Raw genomic sequence first — 23723 nt, 5'->3', positions numbered from 1 at the left:
GGATGGATGGATGGATGGAAGTCTGTTAAGCATGACCATATTTTATTTTAACATGTTTGACCTGGCTCACATTTTGTCTGCAGTTTTTTTTGTTTGTTTGTTTTATAAATAAACCAATGGATTATTTCTGTCAGCGCAAAACAACCCAGGTAGTCCCTCAGAGTAAAATCACTAATCATGAAATGTATTAAATAATTACGAACATCTGACTTGACAGATTTACTGACTTTTGACTTCACATATTTTAGTTTTTGATATTGTTATTTAATCACATTCCTTTTGCTTTGATGTGGATCTGAAGAATTTAAGAAAAAACTGCCCTGATGACATCCCTCTATCCATCTATTTTCTTCTGGATTGCAGGGCTTGAAGTTCCAGGAAGAAAAATCTGACATTTTCTTTTTAGTGATATTCTCAAACTCATTCTGCAGATCCCAAGGTATTGCACAACAGAGTCTCTCCATTGCGTTTTGGGTTTATCTCCTGGTCTCCCAGTGAAACATGCCTGGATAACCTCCAAGGAAGAAATCCAGAACAAACATATTTTTGAATTACATGCAAGCTGGGTGGAAGGTGGGGGCATGTTTAATTTCTTTATCAGAATCTGTCTTTAGTTTAAACAAATTGCAAAAACCGAATAATAAAGACTTGATTCATGATGTTGAATGAAAAGCTAACAAATCACCAGTCCTTTTTACGGTGTTGTTTTTATAACTTGTTAGTTCTCAGTTGTATAGGTTTTATATTTTAGTGGTCTTCATTTTTAACCATGTTAAATATATATATATATATATATATATATATATATATATATTCACATATCACAGAGTTTTTAATGTGAAGCTGAGTAAGGAATGGCTCATCAAACCGAATGCTGAGCAATTCCTCCTCCATTTTTAAAAAGGGAGACCGACTTGTGATATTTGCCGTGTGCCTCAGGCTGGAGCTGACCCTGAATGAAATTCTAGAAGGCAGCTTCTTCACACCAAAGGGCAGCAGATGTGCTTTGTTTTCATTCGGGAAGTCAGCGCTTACTGAGAAATATAAATAAACTGCCTTAGATCAGAATTGTCAAATAAGTTCTGTCAATCCAAGTTTTTCAACTTTTCTGCCTCCTTATCTGAGGTGAGATCAATTAAAAAAAAGAAAAAAAAAACATTCACTTGAACACATTTAGAACGTCAGCAGTAATGGAGGCTTCTCTCAGATCAATTTGTCTAGGGTATATTCAAATTTTTCATTTTTTCTTTTGTATAGCAAATCACATGAAAATCATAAAATATTGTGCAAAAAAATAAGAGATGCAAGTAAACAGGTGTACAAGCTCATCAACAACATGAGGAGTAAAGTTGAACATTAAATAAATGTATATACCTAAGTAACTATACATAAATTTATATCAAAAACACATCAAGTGTGAGGATTTGGGTTTTCACTGTTTATTTTGGCTTATGTTCCTTGTGAGTCTCTGTGTTGTCCTGTCAGCCCCTGATTGTTCCCAGGTGTGTCTCGTTCCCTTGATTAGCCCTGTTTGTCAGTAGAACTGGTTAAGTCCTGTGTCGGCGTCAGCTCCAACTATTCGGTCTTAACTCAACAGTTGCTACTGGTGTTAAGCGCTAGCTTTGTTCTCTGCCGTGCTGCCTGTTTACTGGACTGTCGAGCTGTTCATTAAAATTCTTCATCATCATCATCACCTTCATCCTGGGTCCTGTCTGCGTTTCTCCCTCACCGCCAAACCATACGAATCATGACAGTAAGTAAAAACAGAAAAGAAATTCCAACAACAATAGTGTGAAAGCTAGACACACCAGCCTTCACTCTTGTTAAGGTAGCATTATTTGAAAACTACAGATATCCAAAGCTCCATCCAGTATCAATCAGCTCATTAGTTGTTTTACACTTGAATAACAACAAAACAGTTTAATATTCAGCGCAGCAAGTAGAAAACTGATAAATTCAGTATAGAAGCAGACTGTGGAGAGAAAAATTAGTGAAGTCAGACAAGGATGGTTTTGCCAAGAGAGCCGTCTGAGTGTCTTATTAGGCTACAGCAGGTTACAGAATCCAACAAGGTCTAGCATTTGTAGGCGCTGCAACAATGAAAGCATTCCTTATAGACATTTATGGAAACAAAATCAGTTCCTGCTCATACTATCCAACTCAATCAATCCTAACATCTCTCTTTTCTATTCTGTATACAAACACAGCTACAACCAGAATGTCACAGAACAGATGGCAGATCAAAATCTGACATAAATCTGATATTAAACTCATGAGATGACAAACCATTGCAGTAAAGAATCAGATACTGTACAACATAGATTGTTAGATACATTCTGCTCAAGTCCATGTACCACAAGTAAATAAAGTTTAACATATAGTATTGGTATTACTGTAACAATCAACACAGTAATTTGTATCGTTGATGTCTTTCTTAGCAGCTTATTTATCATTTACTTTTTTAAAAAACATTGAATAAATAGGTCAGAAATTCCTTTGATATTTTTAGAATCTCTCATGGCCGCTGAGCTTAATATGAAACGGTGGAAGGTGAAGATAATTCAGCTGTCAATTATTATGAGTCGTTGCTCCCAATCAAACATGAATGCTTATTTTTGGCATTGCTCACTTCAGATTTGTCATAAAATAAACCTTGTTATGTTCTAAGTTCATGAAAATATCTAACACCAACTGTTCTATTTTGAAGCAATAGAAATAATAAAAACAACAGTAAAAACTACTGAAGAAATTATTAAGAATCCACTTTTTTATATTCCAGTTTTCTCTATGTCTTTCAACAGCTTCATTCAAAACTTGGCTCAAATTGCTCCCACTTTCCCCTTTCCTCTGGTCAGATTACTGTCTAAATCTAAAATCATATCAGCTCGCACTCAAAATGGAAGTTATTACCACTTGCTTCTTGGGTGGCTATTGTGCTGTAATATAACTGCCCAACTATGTGATACGGATATTCTTTGGAAACTTACACAAGATTGCTTTGGTAAAATTGTTGCACAATAGATTGAAAAACTAGACCAGACAATTATTCAAGTGAAATTAAAGATAGTTTTGACGAAATTTGACAAAAATGAATTTCTCTTAAAATCAAAGATTTTTAGCCAGTAATGAAACCTTCTGCAGTTATCTTTCAGCACCACATAGCTTTCATAAAGAGACAAATTTGGTAAAATCAAGATATGCTAAATGACGACATTATGTTTAGAACAAAAAGTTTCACCACCAAGTGTTCTGATACCAAGGACTTTCAAACTGAATGGAATGATTAGAGTTTCAAAGGGGAAAGAAACTGTCCCTTTATCCCCACAAGGCAGCTACTCATTACTGTCCATAAACGGACTACTGAGGCTTCTTCCTGCCTGCCAAGTGTTAATGATAATGCACAACATTCAATTAGAGACTGCGGAGCGAGAAAACAACTGTGACAGTGCATTAGCCACCTGGACCAAGACGAGAGAGCATAAAAATAAACACAGCACTCAGAATGAAAGAAACTCTAAAAAGAGAGCTTCATCTAGACCCTTCATTTACATCTAGATCCTAAATTGCTTCAATTTTGCTCTAGTGTTTCAATAAATATAATGCATAAGGGGAAAGGAAAAGTGAGGAAGGAAAATGTAAGAAAAAAGGATAGCACAAAACAGGATGAAGACAAAAAAATCTAAGGAGAGAAAAAATAGAAGGAGCAAAGGAAACACCAAAAAGAACATATAAAAAATTACTTTATTAATTTTTCAAATTAAACTTGAACATTAATGCCTCTGTCACACTTCCTCGCGAGACAACATACTTTCACATTAGTCTTCACTATAGCATACACTTCTTGTTCCACCTACTCCCCTGCTATTCAATACTGCCTTCACATATAAAGATTTGCTGACATCGGCATGTCAGATGCTTGAAACTAAAAGTGAAAGTGAGGCTTGACAAACTTTCTGGCTGGACCAACTCAGAGCACTGAAAATGCATTCCTAGATAATCTGTAAACGTGAAAGTGATGTCACAACTAAAGTAAAGTTGTTACTTTATTCTGACAATGCAGACTAAAGTGTGAACTCCACAGTATCACAAAACACAAGAACTATTCTGAAGGGTAACATCAAAAACAACAAGACAGAACTGGACTTTATGTTCAATAAAATCCCCTCAATTTTCTAATTCTCAGACCCACATACAGTAACATGCACTTTTCAGTACACAACCATACACAGCAAGGAAACCATGTGACAGCAGAAGAATGAAGAGTCTGTCATCACATTTTGGTTAAAAAAGTATAATTTAGGGACCATAAAACTCCCTTTATTTGTTGGCAACAACAAACATCAAAAAGACTATGAAAGAGGCACAAACAGTTCATTAAAATACTTTTTAAAAAATCCAATCCTGACTGACTTCCACCTTTTATTTACATTTCAGTCAATCCATTTCAGCTCCTGCAGACATCAAGGTTCATAACAAAACACAAAATGTTTAATAAATGTCTTCGTGAACTGTTTGGTTAAACATGAAGGCAAAATTAAATTTTTTAAACCTGCACACAAACAGAAGAAGAAAAAGTGCAGTGCTTTGACTGTGTTTGCTGGTGCGTAATGTGTGTGTAACAGTGTGTGAGTGCATGTTGTGTGTATGAAGGTTTGTTAGACTAGCGATGCAGCAGCAGTTACATCAACCACACAGAGGGGGAAGAAAAAACGATTTATGTTCAATTACCCGCGGTTTGTTCATTCGGGTCGATGCTTCCTGCTCTCCACTTTATTCCTCAGCTGCTGTCTCTTCCCGTTTTTTTTTTCTCAGAATGTAATTTTTCTGGTTGTTGGTTTTCTAGGAGTCTCTGCTGTCTTGTTAAACCTGCACAAGGGACTAAATGCCTTGCTCAAAGGCACTGTAACCCAACCAGCTAGATAAATAAGAAGAAAATGACTTCTAGATAGTGAGGAACATGTAAAAGCTCTTTCAGTTCTCTGGACAGTTAAAAAAGGCGAAAAGAGGTCGATACAGCAAAAGGAAAGAAAGAAGAGAAAGAAGATATAATGTCACCGGTAAGATTCAACATGTATTTGTAATGATTTGTGGTGGTGAGGATGAACGCAGAGACCCAGGTAGTGATGAAGATGATGATGAATTTAATGATGAATGTGGCTCAAAACAGTCCAGATCAGGCAGCACGGCAGAGACAATAGCACACAGCTAAATACCAGTAGCAACTGACAAAAGACTGAACAAGGAGCAAAGTAGCCTCAGGACTATCCATATCCAGTTCAACTGAGAACTACTGACTATGGACATACGACAACAACCGACAAGGATCTGACAAAGGACAGAGACAACAGGAGGGCTTAAATACACAGGGAGTAATTAGGGGAACTAGACACAGCTGGGAAACAATTAGGGAGCAGATAGGGCAACAGAGACTCAGGGAACAGGATCAAAAGACACAGAGAAACCTAAACTAAACATACAGAGAACTCAGAAAAACCTAAATCCCGACAGTAATGGCTGTGAAAAATGACGCTTTTTAGACAGTAAGGAGAATTATGCAAAGATTCCCAATGATTAATATACAAATAAAATAGAGTATTAAAAGACAAGAAACTTATGATAATCCAATTTATCAGGTCCTAGAATGTGACAGCATTAATTACATTTTTAAAATGCTGACAAATCCCACAGTTTCAAGCAAAAGCAGGAATTAAAGATACAGTATTTTCAAAGCATCAAATTCCAGAGGAAAACAAGAGGACAGAACATCAAAAAAGAACACTTGAATCAGCAATTAATAATGTCAGATTTTCTAACAAAGTAGAAAAATTGTCAAATTATTCCCCTCCTGTCCAATCAAAGAAGGCTTCCTCTTTTTATCAGTGTGTTCAGGAAAGGCTTTGTGAAATGCACTGAATGCATACCACATCCTCCCTCACTTTCTGATCTTAAATCCTTTTTGATTTCCAAGTTTGAAAAAAACTAATTATACAAAAGTCTATGTTTTATTTTTCTTAAATTAAACATCAATGACTTTGGTGGCCATAAACTGGGACATTTTTGATTGATTTAAAGCCAGACAGTGAAAAAACAAATTAAGTGTGGGTATGACACAGTCTGTGTTAACATCTTGTTTCAAATCTGTCAAAATTATGACAAAAACTGTGGCGACATCATGGCTTCTGAATATATATCTTTAGTACGTTTAATTCTGAAGATTTCCCACTGTTGTAAAACTGACGAAAAATAAATGTCTCTTTAAGATGGGCCAACTGCAAGAAAGGCAAAGGAAGAAGAAAGAGAAAAAAAGATGTACAAATTGCGCAGAGCTGGGAAGGAAACAGGCTTTGACAGTGTAAGGATGTAACCATGGCAACAGGATTATCGGATGAGACAGAGTTGACAATTTTTACATCTGATTGTGAGCTGATTAAAGGTCAGAATAGGAGTTTGGGTTCATTTATATATTAATGTGATTAAGGACAAGACTGCAGATGTGTATTTTCACTGCCTGCACTAACACACACACATGCACATACACACACATAGACACACAAAAATACTATGCAGCAAATCATTCAAAAGGACACAACATGCCTTCAAACTCTGTTTGCTGTTAACACTGAACTGATGGATTAAAAGAAAAAAAAAACAGCAACCTGAAATCAGACGAGACAGATGGTTTTATTTTAGCATGTGATGCATATTCATTGTAGATGTTACATCTTCCTTTATAGTTGATTTTGTATTTTCTTCAATACCATAAGAAAAAAGGTGAATCAGAACCACTTACACCCCAAACCCTTTTTTCAAATTAAGCGGGCTCTTGGCTCTGGACTTCAAATGATCATAGTCAAATTGTAATGAAAACACTTTTGGTAACATCTCTATAACATACACTGGACTATTAGGGCCATCAAAGATTTAATATTGAAAAGTTGTAAATTTGTGGAAATAAAGGGGCTAGTTTTATATGAAAACTAAAATAAGTACTAGGCAGTTATCCAGTATGTAATCGCTAGGTTGTAGATGACGTAGCACCAAAGTCACGCAATGTAGATGGAGGGCAGGACGTAAATGCAGCCTGTTTACTTCTGTTGACCCAGCTTCAAAATGCCTAAAGTCTGTGTCCTGTACGGTTGTTCCAGCCATTTTAATAGAGAGAAAGATAAATATTATTTTTGTGTTTCACAATAGAGTTAATTTTAAAAAAAACTTACAGAAAAAATACGAGAAAAGTGGATCAACAATCTACAGCTGAAAACAAGCAGTGTGAAAACTAACAATGCCAGAGTTTGCAGCGCCACTTTCTAACAGGTAACGATCGCGTCGTTTAAATTGTATTTTCAGATATTTCATTGGATAGTTACTTAGAAAAATAAGCATTCACATATAAGATTATTTATATTATTCTCGCACCCTGGCTTGGTCAAACCATTTTATGGTGTTTCTGTAGTTCGCTGCAAATAGTTGACCAACATTGTAGAAATGCAGTATGACTCAACATTAGCATACAACTGCAGCATGAATTTGGGTTTTCATAAACTAAATACAAGTAGATGCAAGCACATAGAAATAACACAGGTTAGCTTGTTGTTTGTTATCATAAACTAATTACTTTAAATAGCACAACTCACTACTCACCCAGGAAGAAACAAGTCGACAGTCATTTACTGCATCTTTTGACTCTAATTGGTTGCCCCAACCTGAAACTAAATAATAACTTTAATCTGGCTCGCTGTATAATATGAGGTCTGCTGCACCAGAGTAGCTATGTCGATCACCTCAAAGCCGGGTAAATCCTCAAGATTATATGACAAGTCTTTTTTTTACTGAGACAATATGGATCATATCCTAAATATACACATATTTTTTCGAGCTACCTCATTTGTGCCAGCCCATTTTGGGCATTAGCAGGGATGTACTCCTGGTGATCCAGTTTGCTCTGTTTCCTGACCCCCATCGAAATTACACCTGTCATCCGGGTCACGTGTCGAAAACCCAGCAAAAGGCAGAGCACAAGATAATGTTCTTCTGTGTCACATGAAAATTTTATGACGACACAGTGATAGCATGGTTATACTTTGGAAATAAACTGTAATATTTATTTTTGTTGTGTAATTTCTTCTGTTAAAACTGAAAATAAGGATGGCATAAATGTGGCAGTTATTAAATCATAAAAATATAATTTTAAAGAATGTCAACTTAAAATAATTTCAGTTTTTAGTCTGATCTTTATTTCATTAAGCAATCATTAATCGGCAGTATAACGCAATTTTGTGTACTGATGCTATAGCTAGTTAGATAACATAATAGAATATTTTGAAAGTCTGTTTGGGTCTGTTATTGTAAAATTAATCTGTAGCATCCAATAATGATGCTGGCCCCTTTAGAAAATGAGATTCTCTCTGAATTTCAGAAAATTACTTCATTTATAGATTTTAACTTCCTGTGGGGAATATTTCAGAGAAAAGGTTTGTATTCATGAAATGATCTTGCTGAATAAACTGCTTGCTATTTGCATCAGGACTCTTCTCAAGATATTTCTTGACAGACAGAATTTGACTCTGAAGTGGAATCACAAATTTACAGATATACTTGAGGCTTGACTGGGGGTCATTTTATTAAACACATGAAATTGTAAAATGTTTAGTAAGAGCTGAAATTTTGTAATTTCACTAAAATTCAAAGTTTTAACTATTGTGTGGTAATTGTTTGACATGTAAGAATATTTCAACCTTACCTTAGTGATGCTGGTCACTTTGGCCCTTTGTTGTTGTATTTCTAAGAAACTTGAATCATTTTTCCACAGACTTTTGGTACCCAAAGAAACTGTTTGTAAAATTGCTTCACATTGACACTGCATCAATTCGGAGATGTTTGTCACCCACTTTGACAACCAGTAATTTAAAAATAATTTTGTAAATATATAATCCATTCATATTTTACTGTAGAGAATTGTGATTCCAAAAAATATATATCCAAGATAGAGATTAAATAACATTGCTATATTCAAGGGTGGTAAAAACAATTAATGAAAATGTGTAGTAAAAAAAAATAAATAAACAAATAAATATAGATTAAATCATATTTTAGTATTTCATCCCTTAATGGAGAACTCACATGTTAAATCCCTGATTCAAATTTTTTAGATTGATGTTAAATATTTGTCACAAATGTTTAAAAGATAATGATAAAATAAGCGCATGAACTGTATGATAATTCACTTTGTTTTATTTTTACTCATAAATGATCGATAAGATGTTTATCATTACACATATACCTGTTTTGCACTATTTACATTTCAGTCAAACATATTTTATGTTGCTGCTCCTTCATTGTGAAGTTAATGTGAAAAATATTTTTAAAAAATGTAGAACTAGGAAAGTTCTATTTTTTCATTGTATATTTAGTTCTCTGAACTTTATGGTACCTTATATTCTATCCTGATGGCACTATAAACCTCTTTTTTCTTATATGACAAACTTAAGCTAGTACTATTACTAAACTTGGTATATATAATGTCACATGTGAAGAAAACAGTTTCTTAACAAGCGAAAATGAAGGTTAGATGAAATTGCTGTGCCTGTGTATGAATGGGGACAAATTGGTGAAAGGACCTATAACCACATTACCCAGTGCTCATAGTGACATACTAACCCTAACCCTAATTTGATACAATAAAATTTTCAGAAATGTGATATTTTACAGCTAAACCCATTAAATATGTTGATATTTAATGGATGAGGTGGTCTGATGGCATTACAGTTACAGTATTGACTGTCATGTCAGATAATCAAGGACTTTTCCCTTTTTTTTAAGTTTCCTTGTTTATCACAGTTGGCTAGAGATGGGTATTACATAAATTAGAGGGTCAAAAGAAGAAATGTATTATGACAGATTTGTGTATGACAAAATCTTCCATACTATCCATGTACAGAGTTTGCATGTCTGCAAATCCAGAAAAACTTTTTATCATTTGGACATAAAGCAGTTTGAAGAATGTCTGCAAAGTAATCTCTGACATGGAGTGCGTGAAGCATTAATGTGCAATTAGCATATGAAAGCAATTTGTCCTGCATGCTGTGTCTTGTGCTCTCACCTGAATCAGAGCTGTACATGTAGACAAACCTTTTCCATTTGAAGTGCTCCAAAAGGGCCATGAGGGGCTCCTGCAGCTGGGGCCGCAGCTGCAGGACGAACTGGTTGTTGGTCTGAACTGGGAATGACGGCGTGATGAAGCACACGTGAAGAGAGCCACAGAAAGACATCAGCATGTTGACCGTCTTCCGGTCATACAGGCCCATGATGGTGTACACGCCCTTAGAGAACTGGGAGCAGACTGGGAGAGACGGGGGAGTGGAAGAAGACAGGTCAATAAAGGAAATGTTAGTGAACTTCTTGATAATATATTCAGAGTTTAACATATTGATATAGTCTTCTTTTTGAATTGACTTGCATAATGTTGCAGGCCACAAATGGAAGCAGGCTGCAGCTACTCTTAAGGCAGGCATCGAAATGGTTGAATAATTTCAGGGTTCACTGTTGATAAAAATAAAAACAGCTAATGAAAACAATTGGATTTTATGTACACAGCAAATTTGGAATAATTCAACTCCTAGCGAGTTGAATTAAGACTTTGAAAGTGTTAATGGTCCACTCTTGATCGTGTTAAAATAACACTTATGAAAGTGTTATTTGTGATAGAGTTGAATCAACACTCTCAGTAGTTGAAATTTAACACACATCAGTGTTGATTTACCTAACACTAGCATGTAGTGTCAAAAGTTAACACTATGAATGTGTTCATTTAACCCAGAAGTGTTAAATGTAGATCAACATAGAAATATAAAATTTAAAATACAACTGGTAGGGTGTTCTGTGGTGGCGCAGAGGTTAAGCACAGCCCACATATGGAGACCTTAGTTCTTAAAGCAGCTGTTGTAGGTTCGCTTCCTGGCTTTTGCTGCATTCCCTCCCCCCCAACCCCATCTCTTATTACCCATTTTTCTGTCAATTCACTATCAAATAAAGGCCATAAGAGCCAATAAAACCTTTTTTTGTTCCAGAAAATACCACTGGCCATCAATAATCCCCAAATTAATTTTAAAAGACATTAGATGCCACTTGAATCTACAAAAACACCAGCACCAGTTGCAGTATGTAATCTACTTTTATTTCAAAACATCAAACAGCACTGACAGCAATATACAACAAAGGTCATTCATTCATTATACTTTGCACTGAAGGTGAAGTGTGCTTTGAAAGTTCATTGAAAGAGGCCATGGATGGTCTTGTGATCACTGATGGTTAAGTGTATTTGGTGCTGCTCTTGTTTTCACCAACATGCAGGAGGAAGGGCTGTCCTGGTTCCACACAAATGAGGAAGGCTTTAACACTGGCTCCCATCTTTGGCAAAATGCTAAGAAGACAAATGATAAAATGTATTAACTGTATAGAGCACAGCTACATTCAAATAGCAAAGCCAATAAGAAAGTGCTTCTACAAAGACCTAGGATCATTTGAGTAACACATCCCTGCACATATCTGACAACATGGTCCACAGTTTGACATGAGCTGTTTTGGCATTTTTCTTGTGGCCTTTGGATGTAGGAAGAAGAACATGAACTAACAGAAGAATGCCTCTTTTTTCCAGCCTGGAAGGAAAAACAGGAAATATAGCAGAAACATTAGGATAATAAATAAATATTTTAAAAAGAAGTGTGAGCAAAACTAATCAGACCCACCTCTGTGTGTGTCACCATCATATTCACTCAAATTACTCTGCCCACCCGGTTTAGCCTGGAGAGAATTTTTTACCACCTACAACATAAAGCATAAAAAGTCAGAAATAATTACCATGAACACAACTCAGACATTAAGTGTCACATAATCACTAGGTATTACAGAAATTAGTCAGCTTACAGAAACATTCTGGACAGCATTAAAAGTGGTGCCAACCCGTCTGAAGAAATACCAACATGACATTACTAATAAAGAAAAAACATTTAGTCAGTTTTTAGATATGCCACAGGTTCAAAGCACCAGAGTCAAATGGCTCAATTGCCTCCTCATTGTGTAGATAAGTTCTCCAGAGTCCTGCTAATCACCTAATTATTCTATTCAGGTGTGGTGCAGCAGCGGCACAAATGTTGCAGGACAGTGGTCCTCCAGAAACTGGAGTTTGACACATGGGTTAGGGTTAGGGTCTACAGCCAAAAACTTAAAGAAAACGACCCCGCAGCTAAATAATGTTAACTCAAATGGCCTCCAGATTTTTCTGACAGTTTTAATGTTCGGTTAACCACCCGACACCTCATGCTACCTGCTTGGCTAGCTTTAGCTGCTAACAAAAATAATAAACAGTTGAATATACTGTGATATCCAAACAAATAAGCATACGTTAAGTGAACTACGTATATGAATCAATACTCTTGCGCAACAGAAAATGAATGCATCTGTAACAGGTGTCGCTCCCTCCACAGCCTGAGCTTCCATAAAAGGGAAGATGGAAGGGTGGTGGCCAAGTGTCAATTTCCTGTGTTGGGCCCACGGTTTCCACTATTTGCTGTCTGTGGTAAAGTTTGGAGGAAAACTGTTTTAAATTGATCCTCGTAAATAAGTCTGTGCTGACGTGGTGTTTTTATACAGGGCCACATTATTAATGACGTTTTGGCGGTAGCGTTACCTGGCTATTCAACGCCACAGGTAGGCTTTATACATTTGTCTCTTTTAACCAGATTGAATTGTAAGTATTTTTATATTGTTCTTATTTGGTAGGGCTACACCAGGGGCCTCATGCATAAAGTGTGCGTGTGCATAAAAAACTGTACGGTCCCATATTTTCTGCAAAAGTCGGCATGTATAAAAATTTACTTTGCGTCAAGGTTTGCGTAAATATACGAATACTTTTTCCCTGGCGTGAAAATGTGCGGCAGCCACGCAAACTTTTTCTGTGAACAATATCAAACCACAAAGCATCAAAACTCACCTAAATACACTGAAATCTTATTACATTCAGTGATATTTAGACCAAGAATCATCAAACCGATGTTTTTCATGATTTTAATATTTTACTGTTTAAATGAAAACGGCAACACCCAGACAAAATAAAGAAAATAAAAGAACTAACCAAGCCACTAAAGTCCCAGCTAGAAGAAATTGCTTGCAAAGACAGCGCAAGTAAAGGTGCGATTTCAGAATTCCACAACTTTATGGCTTTGAATTCCCCAGAAGACTTAACATTGAAACTGGAAGCCTGGAAATCAGTCCTGGGAGTAAACTTGTCACAGGAGGATTGGCAGTCTGTCTGTATAAGGGTTCAGAAACAAACAGTCAACTCTCGCATAAGGTTACTGCAGTACAAATGGTTTATGCGAATCTATATTATACCAGTCAATTTAAATCGGTACAATTCTAATATACCAGACATATGCACAAAATGTTTAGAAGAAAAACGGACTTTGTTTCATTGTATCTGGGAATGTAGGGAAATAAAATTTTTTTGGAAAGCAATAAAAGAAACTGTAGAACATCATGTCTCAAAAGAGATTGTACTAGATTCGTTTTTTTCTAATTTTGGGTCTGTATCCAAAAAATTCTTTGTTTACCAAAAGTGAACAACTGTTGATAGATATGTGTCTACTAGAAGCTAAAAGACTGATAGCACTATTCTGGAAGAGAACAACAGGACCAGGTATCAAACAATGGACCAGGCACATGCTGAAGACTTTACCTCTGGAACGCATAACACATCTTCAAAAAGGGAAAAGCAAATTATTTGAAAGCATTTGGAGACCCTTCCTGAATTTTGTTGAAGGTGTGTGTTGGGATCTGGGGTGGTGCTGCTGTTTTTTTGTTTTTTGTTTTCCCCCTTTTCTCCACCAGAGGGCAGCTGGGATCCATCCTGGAAGGGGTGACTGACAGTGGCTGGTTACCTACGTACCTGTAGGTTGTTTATCATCAAGAGGGGTATAAGAAAGAGTGACAGCCAACACTTCGTCGCCAGAGTGTTTTGCCAGTAATGGTACTCAAGGCCTCCTGAGCTCCTTGTGATTATGTTTCTCGTGAGAAATTCCCTAGTGATCTTTTTGTGTCCTCTTTTCAGGTGATCCATTGTGACGCCGTGACTGATTCCCACTAACAGTCTGAATACTGGCAGTTTCCCTGTGCTCCATTCTTCTCGTGATGCCGTGGGCATTACCCACTGGAAGCCTGAGTTCCACTTACCTCCAAGCCGTTGAACCAAACCTCTCTGGATTCCTCTGTTGGCTGGCCCCTTACTCCTCCGACCTGAAAGGCAGAACTGTTACCTGTCCGCCCTCCACCGTGATTCCTCTCCCAACGCTGTTCCCCACCGACTCACAGCCTACCTACCTTTGTTGAACGCCACCCCTGTAACCTCAGTATTTCCCTCCTGCATACTACTTCCTCCATCCAAGTAAGCTCTCTCGCCGATTCACTATTTAAATCCTTCCCATCTTCAAAACTCACCTCCTGCTTCTCTCCCATCCAACGTTCCCGATTCCAGAAGCCACAAGCTTTTGGATCTGCAGTTTTAATTAATAATAATTAAAAAAAACAATAAACATATTTAATTGATTTCCTGTTCTCTGTCTCATGTACTGCATGTGGGTCAGAAAAATACAACCCACTATGACAGTGTGGACTTGTCTCAAGACGAAGAAGCCAGCTAAAGACAAGATTAATGTCAGACCATAATGTTAAACAAGGGAGCCTCAGCAGTGGACTATTACCTCCTGTATACTTAAAGGAATTTATGCAGATGTGTATCTAAGAGGGTGTTAGTTGGTCTTGTTGACTGTATTGGTTATATGGCAGATATATCTGTAAAAAGTACAATAAAAATATTGATGGAAAAAAATATGTGAAAACCTCGCTCGAATGTAAATAGTACTTTTCCTCAGTTTTTGTCTCATAAACATGTAACGCATTGGTCTGTGAGGCGAAGCGCATGAAATTGCATCTGCGGGGTAATTTAATTCTTACTAAAAAAAGAAAACGGGGTAGGATCATCAGATTAACTCAAACTTGCTGATTAAAAATAATCAACAGGTTTGATTATTTTTAAGGTGATGCAATCACACGTATACAAGTAGCTGCACAAAGGTGAGCTGAGTAATTGTGGAGCTTTGGCTCTGATGGAGAACATCACCAATGGAAGGATTCAGAGGAAGCGACTGATCAGAGATCATATTGATCTGCTGGGAAATGATGATGATGGTTTATTAGCGTTTAGATGAATCCAGACTGATCATCCTGTAGCTCTGAGCAAAACTTAAAGGAGTCGTCGTGCGGTACCGGTACCGGTCCAGCTGCAGTCATCCTTCAGTCGAGCTGCCCTCTTTGTAAATGCGCCTTATGGACATAAAGCAACTTCATTCTGTAAATGTACAACTTATACACATGATTCTACTATTTAGAATAAATGGCCAGATTCCCCACTCAAAGCACTCTCTGACTCCGTCTGTCTTTAAATCCCGGCAGAACGCGCTGCTGTTCAGACAGGCATTTGCACGATGTCTTTATTTTTTATTTTTTTAAGTTGGATTTTTTTTTCTTTAAAATACATTTGTATTTTTGTGAGGTGACATTATGTGCCTTGAAAGCACCTTTTAAATAAAATATATAATTATTATTATTATACATACTTATACTGCTTCAAACAAGGATGTTGTCATGGTTATTCCTTCACATGGTGACAGACTTCCGGGTATTTATACTAATTTACATATTTATTTATGGGTGGCAAAAGGGCGGACCAGCTGTTGCGCACTATTTCCTGCGAATTAAGATTAATAAAGGAAAGGTGCGCGGCCACGTGCGTGCACACGGCTTTATGCATCTGATTTTTTTTTGTGTGCTGCACTTTTCTAAATTTTTCCGTACTCCAAGTTTTAGTGTGAAAACTGCGCAGTCTTTTATGCATGACGCCCCCTGGTCTGTACATCAAGGTTGACTTTAGAGTTGGTGTGTGGTAAACCAAGGAGTACTGGTATGCGATGCTGGTATGCAGTGTTTTTAACGTCTTTTAGATTGATTTGATTAAAGTGATTTAATACACATTTAGTAACTCTTGTATTTTTATTTTTACAGTTGTATCACTACTTCCTGCTGTCCTTTTAGAGTTTGATTTTCCTTTTTGTTAGTCCGCCCAGTTTTGGATTGTTTGTCTCCACTAAGTACTTGTGAGGGCGGGCTAACAACTTACCATTTATTTTGTTTGTTTTGTCCTGGGGTCACTTCCCGGAAATACACACCTTTCATGTTGCTGTTAATCTTAAATATCTGTGATCCGATCCTGTTTTGTGTGATTTTGAGTTTGAATTGCATGATCATTTTGCAGTGAATCGAGTGCATCTTAAGTTTGCAGTGAACAATGTAGTGGTTTATGCAGATTTGTCTGCCTGAAGTGGTGTTTAAATTTGGGTGGAACATTATTGGATTGACAACGAATGGATAAAGTTAATGGGAAACCCTTTTATTTGTGTAACAATACACTGTTAATTAACTTTACTCTGGCTGTTGCTTATTGCACTTCAGCTTGCGGAGACATAACACATCCATAAAAAATAGTCAAAAACATGATAATCTTAACATGGAACTTACCTTGTTATGATAAGCTCCAGACAAGATGCCATACTGCTGTATCTGCTCCTCGGCAAACATGTGATGTCACAGATATGTTACAACTGTGGGAGGAGCTGTCTGGTGTGGATTTCTAAATCCACACCAGGCAGAGTTGGTGTCATGAAGTGGTGAATAGAAGGTGGTGAGGATGGACGCAGAGACCCAGGTTGTGAAGGAAATGATGAATTTAATGACGGAAGCTCAAAACAGTCCAACACAGGCGGCACAGCAGAGTTAGCGCACAGCTAATACCGGTAGCTGCTGATAGGACTGAAAACGAGAGCTGATGCTAACCAGGACTTTACAGTTCTACAGGCGAGCAGACACGTGAAAAGAACTGACATTAGATGAGACAGAGACAGCAGGTGGACTTAAATACACACGGGGTAATCAAGGGAACGAGACACACCTGGGAACAATCAAGGGCTGACAGGACAACACAGAGACTCAGGGAAAAAGGACTAAACACAGAAAATCCCAAAAGAAGTATACAGAAAAACACGGATCACAACAGTTGGTTTAAGTGTTAATTTAGAAATCAACACCAGACAGAATTGCTTTTATGTAATTCTTTGGAATAACACCAACTCTTTAGGGAAACTAACACTCATGTTGTTGAATTACACGAAACAAGTGTTGAATCAACATAGTATTTTTTAACATACGACACTTACACTGGAAATCTAACACTTTTGAATTTGCTGTGTAGTAAAACTCTATACAAGTAAAACTAAATATGTAGCTGCAAACTATACATTTAGTTAGCAAATTAAACATTTACCCTGTTATGCACAGTTACTAGCTATGTTCCCATCCAGTTGTGTAGCTTTAGAGTGAATTTGAAAGTCGTCACAAAAAACAAAATGCAAATTAAGCAGGTTTCCAGTGAACCAACACACTATGCAAAACATAATCCCATCAGATGTTGATGTTCCACATGGCTGTAATGAATAAGACATAGAACCTACAAGCCAGCATAGAGCAAACATCTCAGAAAAATGGACAGAGTTCCCCCATCCAGTTTGGACTTTTTCCAAGATTTTTGTAGGAAACACAGGAAAAGCCAAAAAACACCTCAAAAGAGTATAAAAACATATGGAGTTTGAGGACAGTATTGCAAATTTTATGGCTTCCATTCTCCAGGACTAACAATGTTTAGTTGAAGATCCTTGGTGATAACCTACCATAGGTCTAGTGAACACTTAGGAGACAGCTATAGTAAAACAGCCCCTGGATTCATCTTTTTTGTGTGTTTCTTTCAAGAATAGGGCTAAAACAAACATAATCTGTCTCCATTTCTCTGTCAGTGTGAATCTCTCCACCCTCTGGGCTACTGTTCACCTTCTGTCCTCTTCCGTCACACTGTTCTTTCCAGCAACATTTTGTCTTAGTGTGTAACTCGTTTTTGAGTAGAGGCTGTCACCCAGACATTCAGGTCAGTGAAACTGAGCTCATATTTCAGCCACGCCACAAAACATCACTTCTTTTGGCTCCAATTTCTAAACATACAAAATCCCCTTTTTATTGCAAATGCAACACCGAACACTAAATCTCCATTTGATGGTACACTTGGAGATGATAAGGAGGCCTTATCTTCATGGTAAACTGATGTAAATTTCCACTACTGTGGAACTGATGAAGCACACTCCCTCTTCTCACACAAAAGGCATCCTGATAGTAAATCCTCACCCACACAATGGAAATAATCAAATTACTTCTCGCAGAGCTCCTTCACAGTCTGGGATTAAGACAAAATAATATTTGCTGTTGCAGCAGCACAGTCATTGTGTAAGCCAAAGTCTTCTGTTTTGCTTCTCCAGAAATCAGACTGCATTAAAGTGTGCAGGGTATATGTTGTCACCCAGAAAATTTGCTCTAAAGGAGAGAAGCCTGAGTGCTGCTGAAAGCAACAAGGTCTGCTGACCGTGACAGGCTGAGGCAGCTATCAGTAAAAAAGAACTTGCTTTAAATCTTAATGTTCTAAGGACAACCCGCCACCCCAAGATCGTCTTAATCTCATGATGCTCATACAGATAAAGAAAGTGCGTATAAAAAAACTGATTTAATAAGGTCATTCAGTTATTCACATATCTTGTTTGAAAAGTTAACATTTTAGCCCAAACTCAATGAGACAGAAAATGTCCTTTTTATTTAAAAATGTTGCCTTTTATTAGCAATCACAGTAGAGATGGAAACAGGAGAGAGAGTGAAGTCTGACCTTACAGCCTGTCGCTTAACAGACTATTTTAAAACAATACAACACAAAGTGAGATAATCCAAACTGAAGGCATTTTGTATAGGACACGGTTTAGTCATCCAATAATGAGTCACAGTCTGTTCATACAGAATCAGGAAAAGACATGAAGATTTTCTGTGTTGATTTTCTGACACTGGATCAGAAGTTAAATTTACAAACCAAAAGATCATTAGTATGAGAAAAACATCCTAAAAAATTCCCAATTGTAAAGTAAACATTTATCGGTAACACTTTATTTGAAAGGGGGTGAATAAGACTGTCATGACATTTTCATAAATATGACATAACACCTGTCATGAACATGAATAAGTCTTCATAAATATTTATGACTGTTGTCATAAAGCGTCATTCGGTAAATTATGACACTTTTAATACAAAGTTGACATTATTCAAAATGTCTGTTATGACAACTTGACATTAACCAGGAAATCATTACTGTTTAAAATGTACCTTTAATAACATAAAGTTACCTAATTTTTAAAGTGCAATCAGTAATACTTTTATAACAAATTCATACCAGTAATGATTCTGTAAATGTACAACTTATAACTTATTGAAATCTTTTTTGCTTGCATTAGACAGATATAGACTTAAAAGTCTAATCATTTGCACAGAAAGGCAAAATCAAAAATATCCCACTGAGCAATCGATCTGAATTTCAATATTGAGGCTACACTCACCTCATCTACATAATAGTTAACATTATGCTGATGTATTTCTTAGATATTTAGACCAGGTTTTCCTACCATGGTCCGCAAGGCGCTATGCCCTATAGATGTTTCTCTGTTTCAGCATGTCTGATTTTAATTGATGCCAGATTAAGAGGCAGAAGATTAAGTGCGCTAAAGAAGGGAAGCTAAATATAATTAAAGCCGCAAGTGGCGAAGCGCACCGAAGGCCTATTGGCGACCGCGGGGGTTCCAGCACCACCACACGCTCGCCACCGCAGACGCTCTCGCGTAGTTCCTGCAACTAGGAGACATACACCTACATCTTCCATAGAGCTCCCTGACGACGCACAAGCATAGTCGATCTGAATTGCAATTTCAAGCTATTGGGCTCTTTAGAGGCTAACAAAGGTCAAGCCTAACAAGTTTACTGCAAATAGGATAATGCACATATGATTAAATGCTCTAACTGCTCCTTCCAACAGGTGACTTCCTGTTGGAAGGGGGCGGGGCTAAACTGATGTCACCAATCGACCATTTCAATGTGATTGTGAGGATCTGTGTTTTCTGCGTATTTATTTTGAGGTTTTTCTGTGTTTAGTTCTGTTCCCCTGTGAGTCTCTGTGCCGTCCAATCCTGATTGTTCCCAGGTGTGTCTCATTCCTGTGATTTCCCTCCTTGTGTATTTAAGTCCCCCTGTTGTCTTTGTCTCTTGTCGGGTCCTTGTCGTGTGTCACAAGCCAGGTTGCAGTCGTTGAGTTTATGTTCAGTCATCTCAGTAGAACTGTGTAGTCCTGAGTGTCTGTTAGTCTTCACAGTAGAACTGGCTTAAGTCCTTGTTGTCTGTGTTACCAGTGTTGGCATAGTCTCGGCTCACTGTAACACCTGCTTCTTGGACTGTTCGAGCTGCTCCGTTTTTTCATTAAAAATCCTTCATCCACACTTTAACCTGGGTCCAGCCTGCATTCATGACAGTGATAAGCTCTGGTCTGTGATGAAACAAATGAAGTTTGATGCAGCTGGGAGCATATATGGGGAAGTTATTCCATCTTGATGTTTCATGGAGAATGGCCAGATATGAGGCGTGTCCACGCCCACATGCTTTGACATAGAAAAATTCCTTTGATAACTTTTGACCCTCAATGCCTCAAGACTGTGCTGTCTGAGTCTGAAGCCTGGATCTCAAAAGCTCTAGGACGAGTTTGCTCAGATACGACATCAATAAAATAGACAAATGGCAGCTTTGATTTAACATGGCGGACTTCCTGTTGGGTTTAGAGCATGGCTCCAAGAGATTTTTTTTGTAGGTCCTGACAAGATACACATGTGTACCAAGCTTCAGAATTCTGGGATGAAGTATGGGTAGAGGCTGATTTTTTAAAAATATTCTAGGGGGTGCTGTGGAGGAATTAGGCCACAAACTATTGCACTGGATTCCTGTCGGGGGGTGGACAAGGATCGATCTCTGTGAGTTTGGTCCGGCTGGACTGAAACATGTGGAATCTAGAGCAGCCAAACATATGGTGGCGGCGTGGCCTGTGACTTCGCTGCGCTGCCACGGCCACGCCCTCCACTGAAAACTCTCGGCGCTTTAAAGCAAGCGAGACCAATATGTTATCAGTCATCTGACACAAGATTATCTTGATTAGGTCAAGAGAGCCAGAGTGGCTCTCTTGACCTAATCACTTAGGTGATTAGGTCAAGGTGACTTATGGTAGTGACCCTACCATAAGTCACTTAGGGTAGTGACCCTACCATAAGTCACTTAGGGTAGTGACCCTACCCTAAGTCACTTCCTGTTCTGAGGGGGCGGGGCTTACATGAGGTCAGACTATGACAACATAGGATCGTCAGGCATCCAACCAGGATCCCTCATACCAAGTTTGGTGCCAATTGAGCTTTTTATGAGAAAGTTATAGCGTTTCGTTTGTTTCGGCGAGTACGCCAAGTTCACCACTTTGCCACGCCCCCTGAACATATACAAAGAGTCAATTTTATTGATAACTTTTAAAGCCCTATGGCATTACTGCATTCTGACCAAGAATGAAGCCAATCGGTCGAAAACTCAAGGAGGAGTTGGTTAAAGTTCGACATGAGTAAAAGAGAAAAATGGCCAAAATTTGACATTTGACCCAAAATGGCCTGTCGAACTTTCTTGATTTGGGAAGATCTACCTACGTACCAAGTTTCAGCTACGACCTACGGTTTCCCCCATCTCACTTTAGGGGGCGCTGTAGAGCAGTTTGGCCACACCCACTTGCGATTCCACTGGAATCCGAAAATTTTCGGCGGGACAATTTTGGGTCAAGTTTGGTGAGTTTCTGAATATGTTAAAGGCCCCAAGCAGCCGCTTTAAGTGACGGAAGCAAAAAAAAAATCAAGAAATCTTGCGATTACAATAGGCCTCCGCCAGCGCTTCGCTGCTCAGGCCTAAAAAAATGCAATGTGGTGTGCCTTGAGGACCAGGACCAGGAAACAGGTTTAGACCAAGACAACCTGCCTGGTTTAAAAATGCTATAAGCTTAGGCTTTATAAATCATACAAAAATGCTAAAAAACCTAAATTATAACTAAAAAGCAGTTTCATGTGGCTCACTATGAATTAATTTAATCCATTTTCTTGTTGAGTTATTGTGGTAAATGGAAACAACTTGCAACTTGATCCAAACATCTTTCTAAGTTCTCCTTACAGGTTAATATTTACTTCTTGTTTTAATTAATCCAGTAAGATTTTTTTTTAATCGGAATAAAATATAATTTCCTTGTAAACAGAAAAGTAAAAGTGTTAAGTCAAGTTGTGACAGGGTCGAATGGCCTCATGGACTTTCAGAAGGTCGAGTCCTTAAAAATCAACCCAATCTAAAGGTATAGTATGTAACTTTTATAAAAAAATATATATTTTTTTTCACTTATTTGTTGAAACTGTTACTACATTGTGAGAGTAAGAAATAAGACAAACACTCAGAGAAAATTAGCTCCTCTGCCTTCGCCATTGCTTTCAGTGCTAACTAGAAACAGCCAATCAGATCCAGGAGGAAGATCTTAGCACCGTCAATCAAGCCTGTGTACACACTGCTCAACCCCCACAATTGACCTTTTGCTCTCTGTTACACTACAGCTTAATTCCTGGCAGAGTCTGCCAGGAATGCTAAGGCTAGTTAGCATGGACACTAATGATGGCAGAGAGAGTTTTCCTGGAATGTTAAATTGCTTCTCTGCCATTAGCCCATTTAGCAGCGTGTACACAAGGTTGACACTACACCTGGCTTTGATTGGGCGTTGTTGAATGGGACTGGTGCATTTCTTCACACAGCAATAGTACTAATGGGCGGAGGAGGAGCTCTATTTTTTTCACATATTTGTCTCATATTATGAGAGTTTTAACCAATATGTAAAAGACATATATATTTTTTAAAGTTACATACTGCAGTTTAAACTGAGAGGGACACCAAATAACTGGGTTCAGTAGTTTGGGCTATTAATGGTTTTTACGTTGACGTTTCAGTACCAGCATTCACCAAGATTGGTGCTTCAAGGTAATGTCAACTCATCAAACAATCTTGGAAGCTCAACCTTATGCAGCAAGACTGCACTCCAAATTTACTGGCAAATATATTTTACTACACTAGTCACGATGCTCCCACCACTGACCTCTTCATCCATAAGGACCAAAGTGACAGGCGTCCTTTCTCTGTCCTCTGAGCCCTATGGCCCAAGCTAACATCCTCTCAACAACTTTGGCCCTTGTGAGTGGTGTCACACTGAGAATAACCGTTTGCTCCAAGGCCCTGCTATCACGCTAACAATAGATGCTCGCCCTTTGGCAGAAGCTATAATGCTAACGAGGTATCTGTCTGTCAGCATTAACTCTGCTGGCCTGCTGGGACGACAGGCTGGTCCGTCATCAGAGGGAATCAGGCAGCAGAGGGGTTGACAGATGCTGTCAGCCTCAGGAAGTGTTTGTAGTTATTTGTGTTTAGGGTCAAAAACATCCCCATGATGGAGTCCAGATGTAAAACATGGAGGGAACTGATGAAGTGATTCCTTGCTTATGTCAAAATGACACAGTCGCCTGTGTAAAATCAATAAGCTCTACTTGTGTTTGGTTTCCCCATTCTAGTTTCTGGCAACCACATCTTTCTTTTGAGTATT

General features: G+C 37.9%; 1 protein-coding gene across 1 annotated transcript in view; it reads right to left on the bottom strand.

Moving 5' to 3' along the window:
* Positions 1-19928, bottom strand: part of LOC106938978 (glutamate receptor 1-like) — a 50116-nt gene extending 30188 nt beyond the window's left edge. Inside the window, exons 1-2 of the mRNA XM_015021195.1 lie at positions 19925-19928; positions 10100-10339 (exon numbers count right to left, since the gene is read on the bottom strand). Of these exons, the coding sequence (XP_014876681.1) occupies positions 10100-10304 (205 nt within the window). The 5' untranslated portion in view covers positions 10305-10339; positions 19925-19928. The remainder of the gene's footprint in view (positions 1-10099; positions 10340-19924) is intronic.
* Positions 19929-23723: the final 3795 nt, after the last annotated feature.

The sequence above is a fragment of the Poecilia latipinna genome, unplaced genomic scaffold (genome assembly GCF_001443285.1).
Source record: "Poecilia latipinna isolate Pla-1442-1.1 unplaced genomic scaffold, P_latipinna-1.0 Scaffold2740, whole genome shotgun sequence".
In the NCBI taxonomy this organism is placed as follows: domain Eukaryota; kingdom Metazoa; phylum Chordata; class Actinopteri; order Cyprinodontiformes; family Poeciliidae; genus Poecilia; species Poecilia latipinna.
This window is presented reverse-complemented; position numbering and strand designations above follow the sequence as displayed.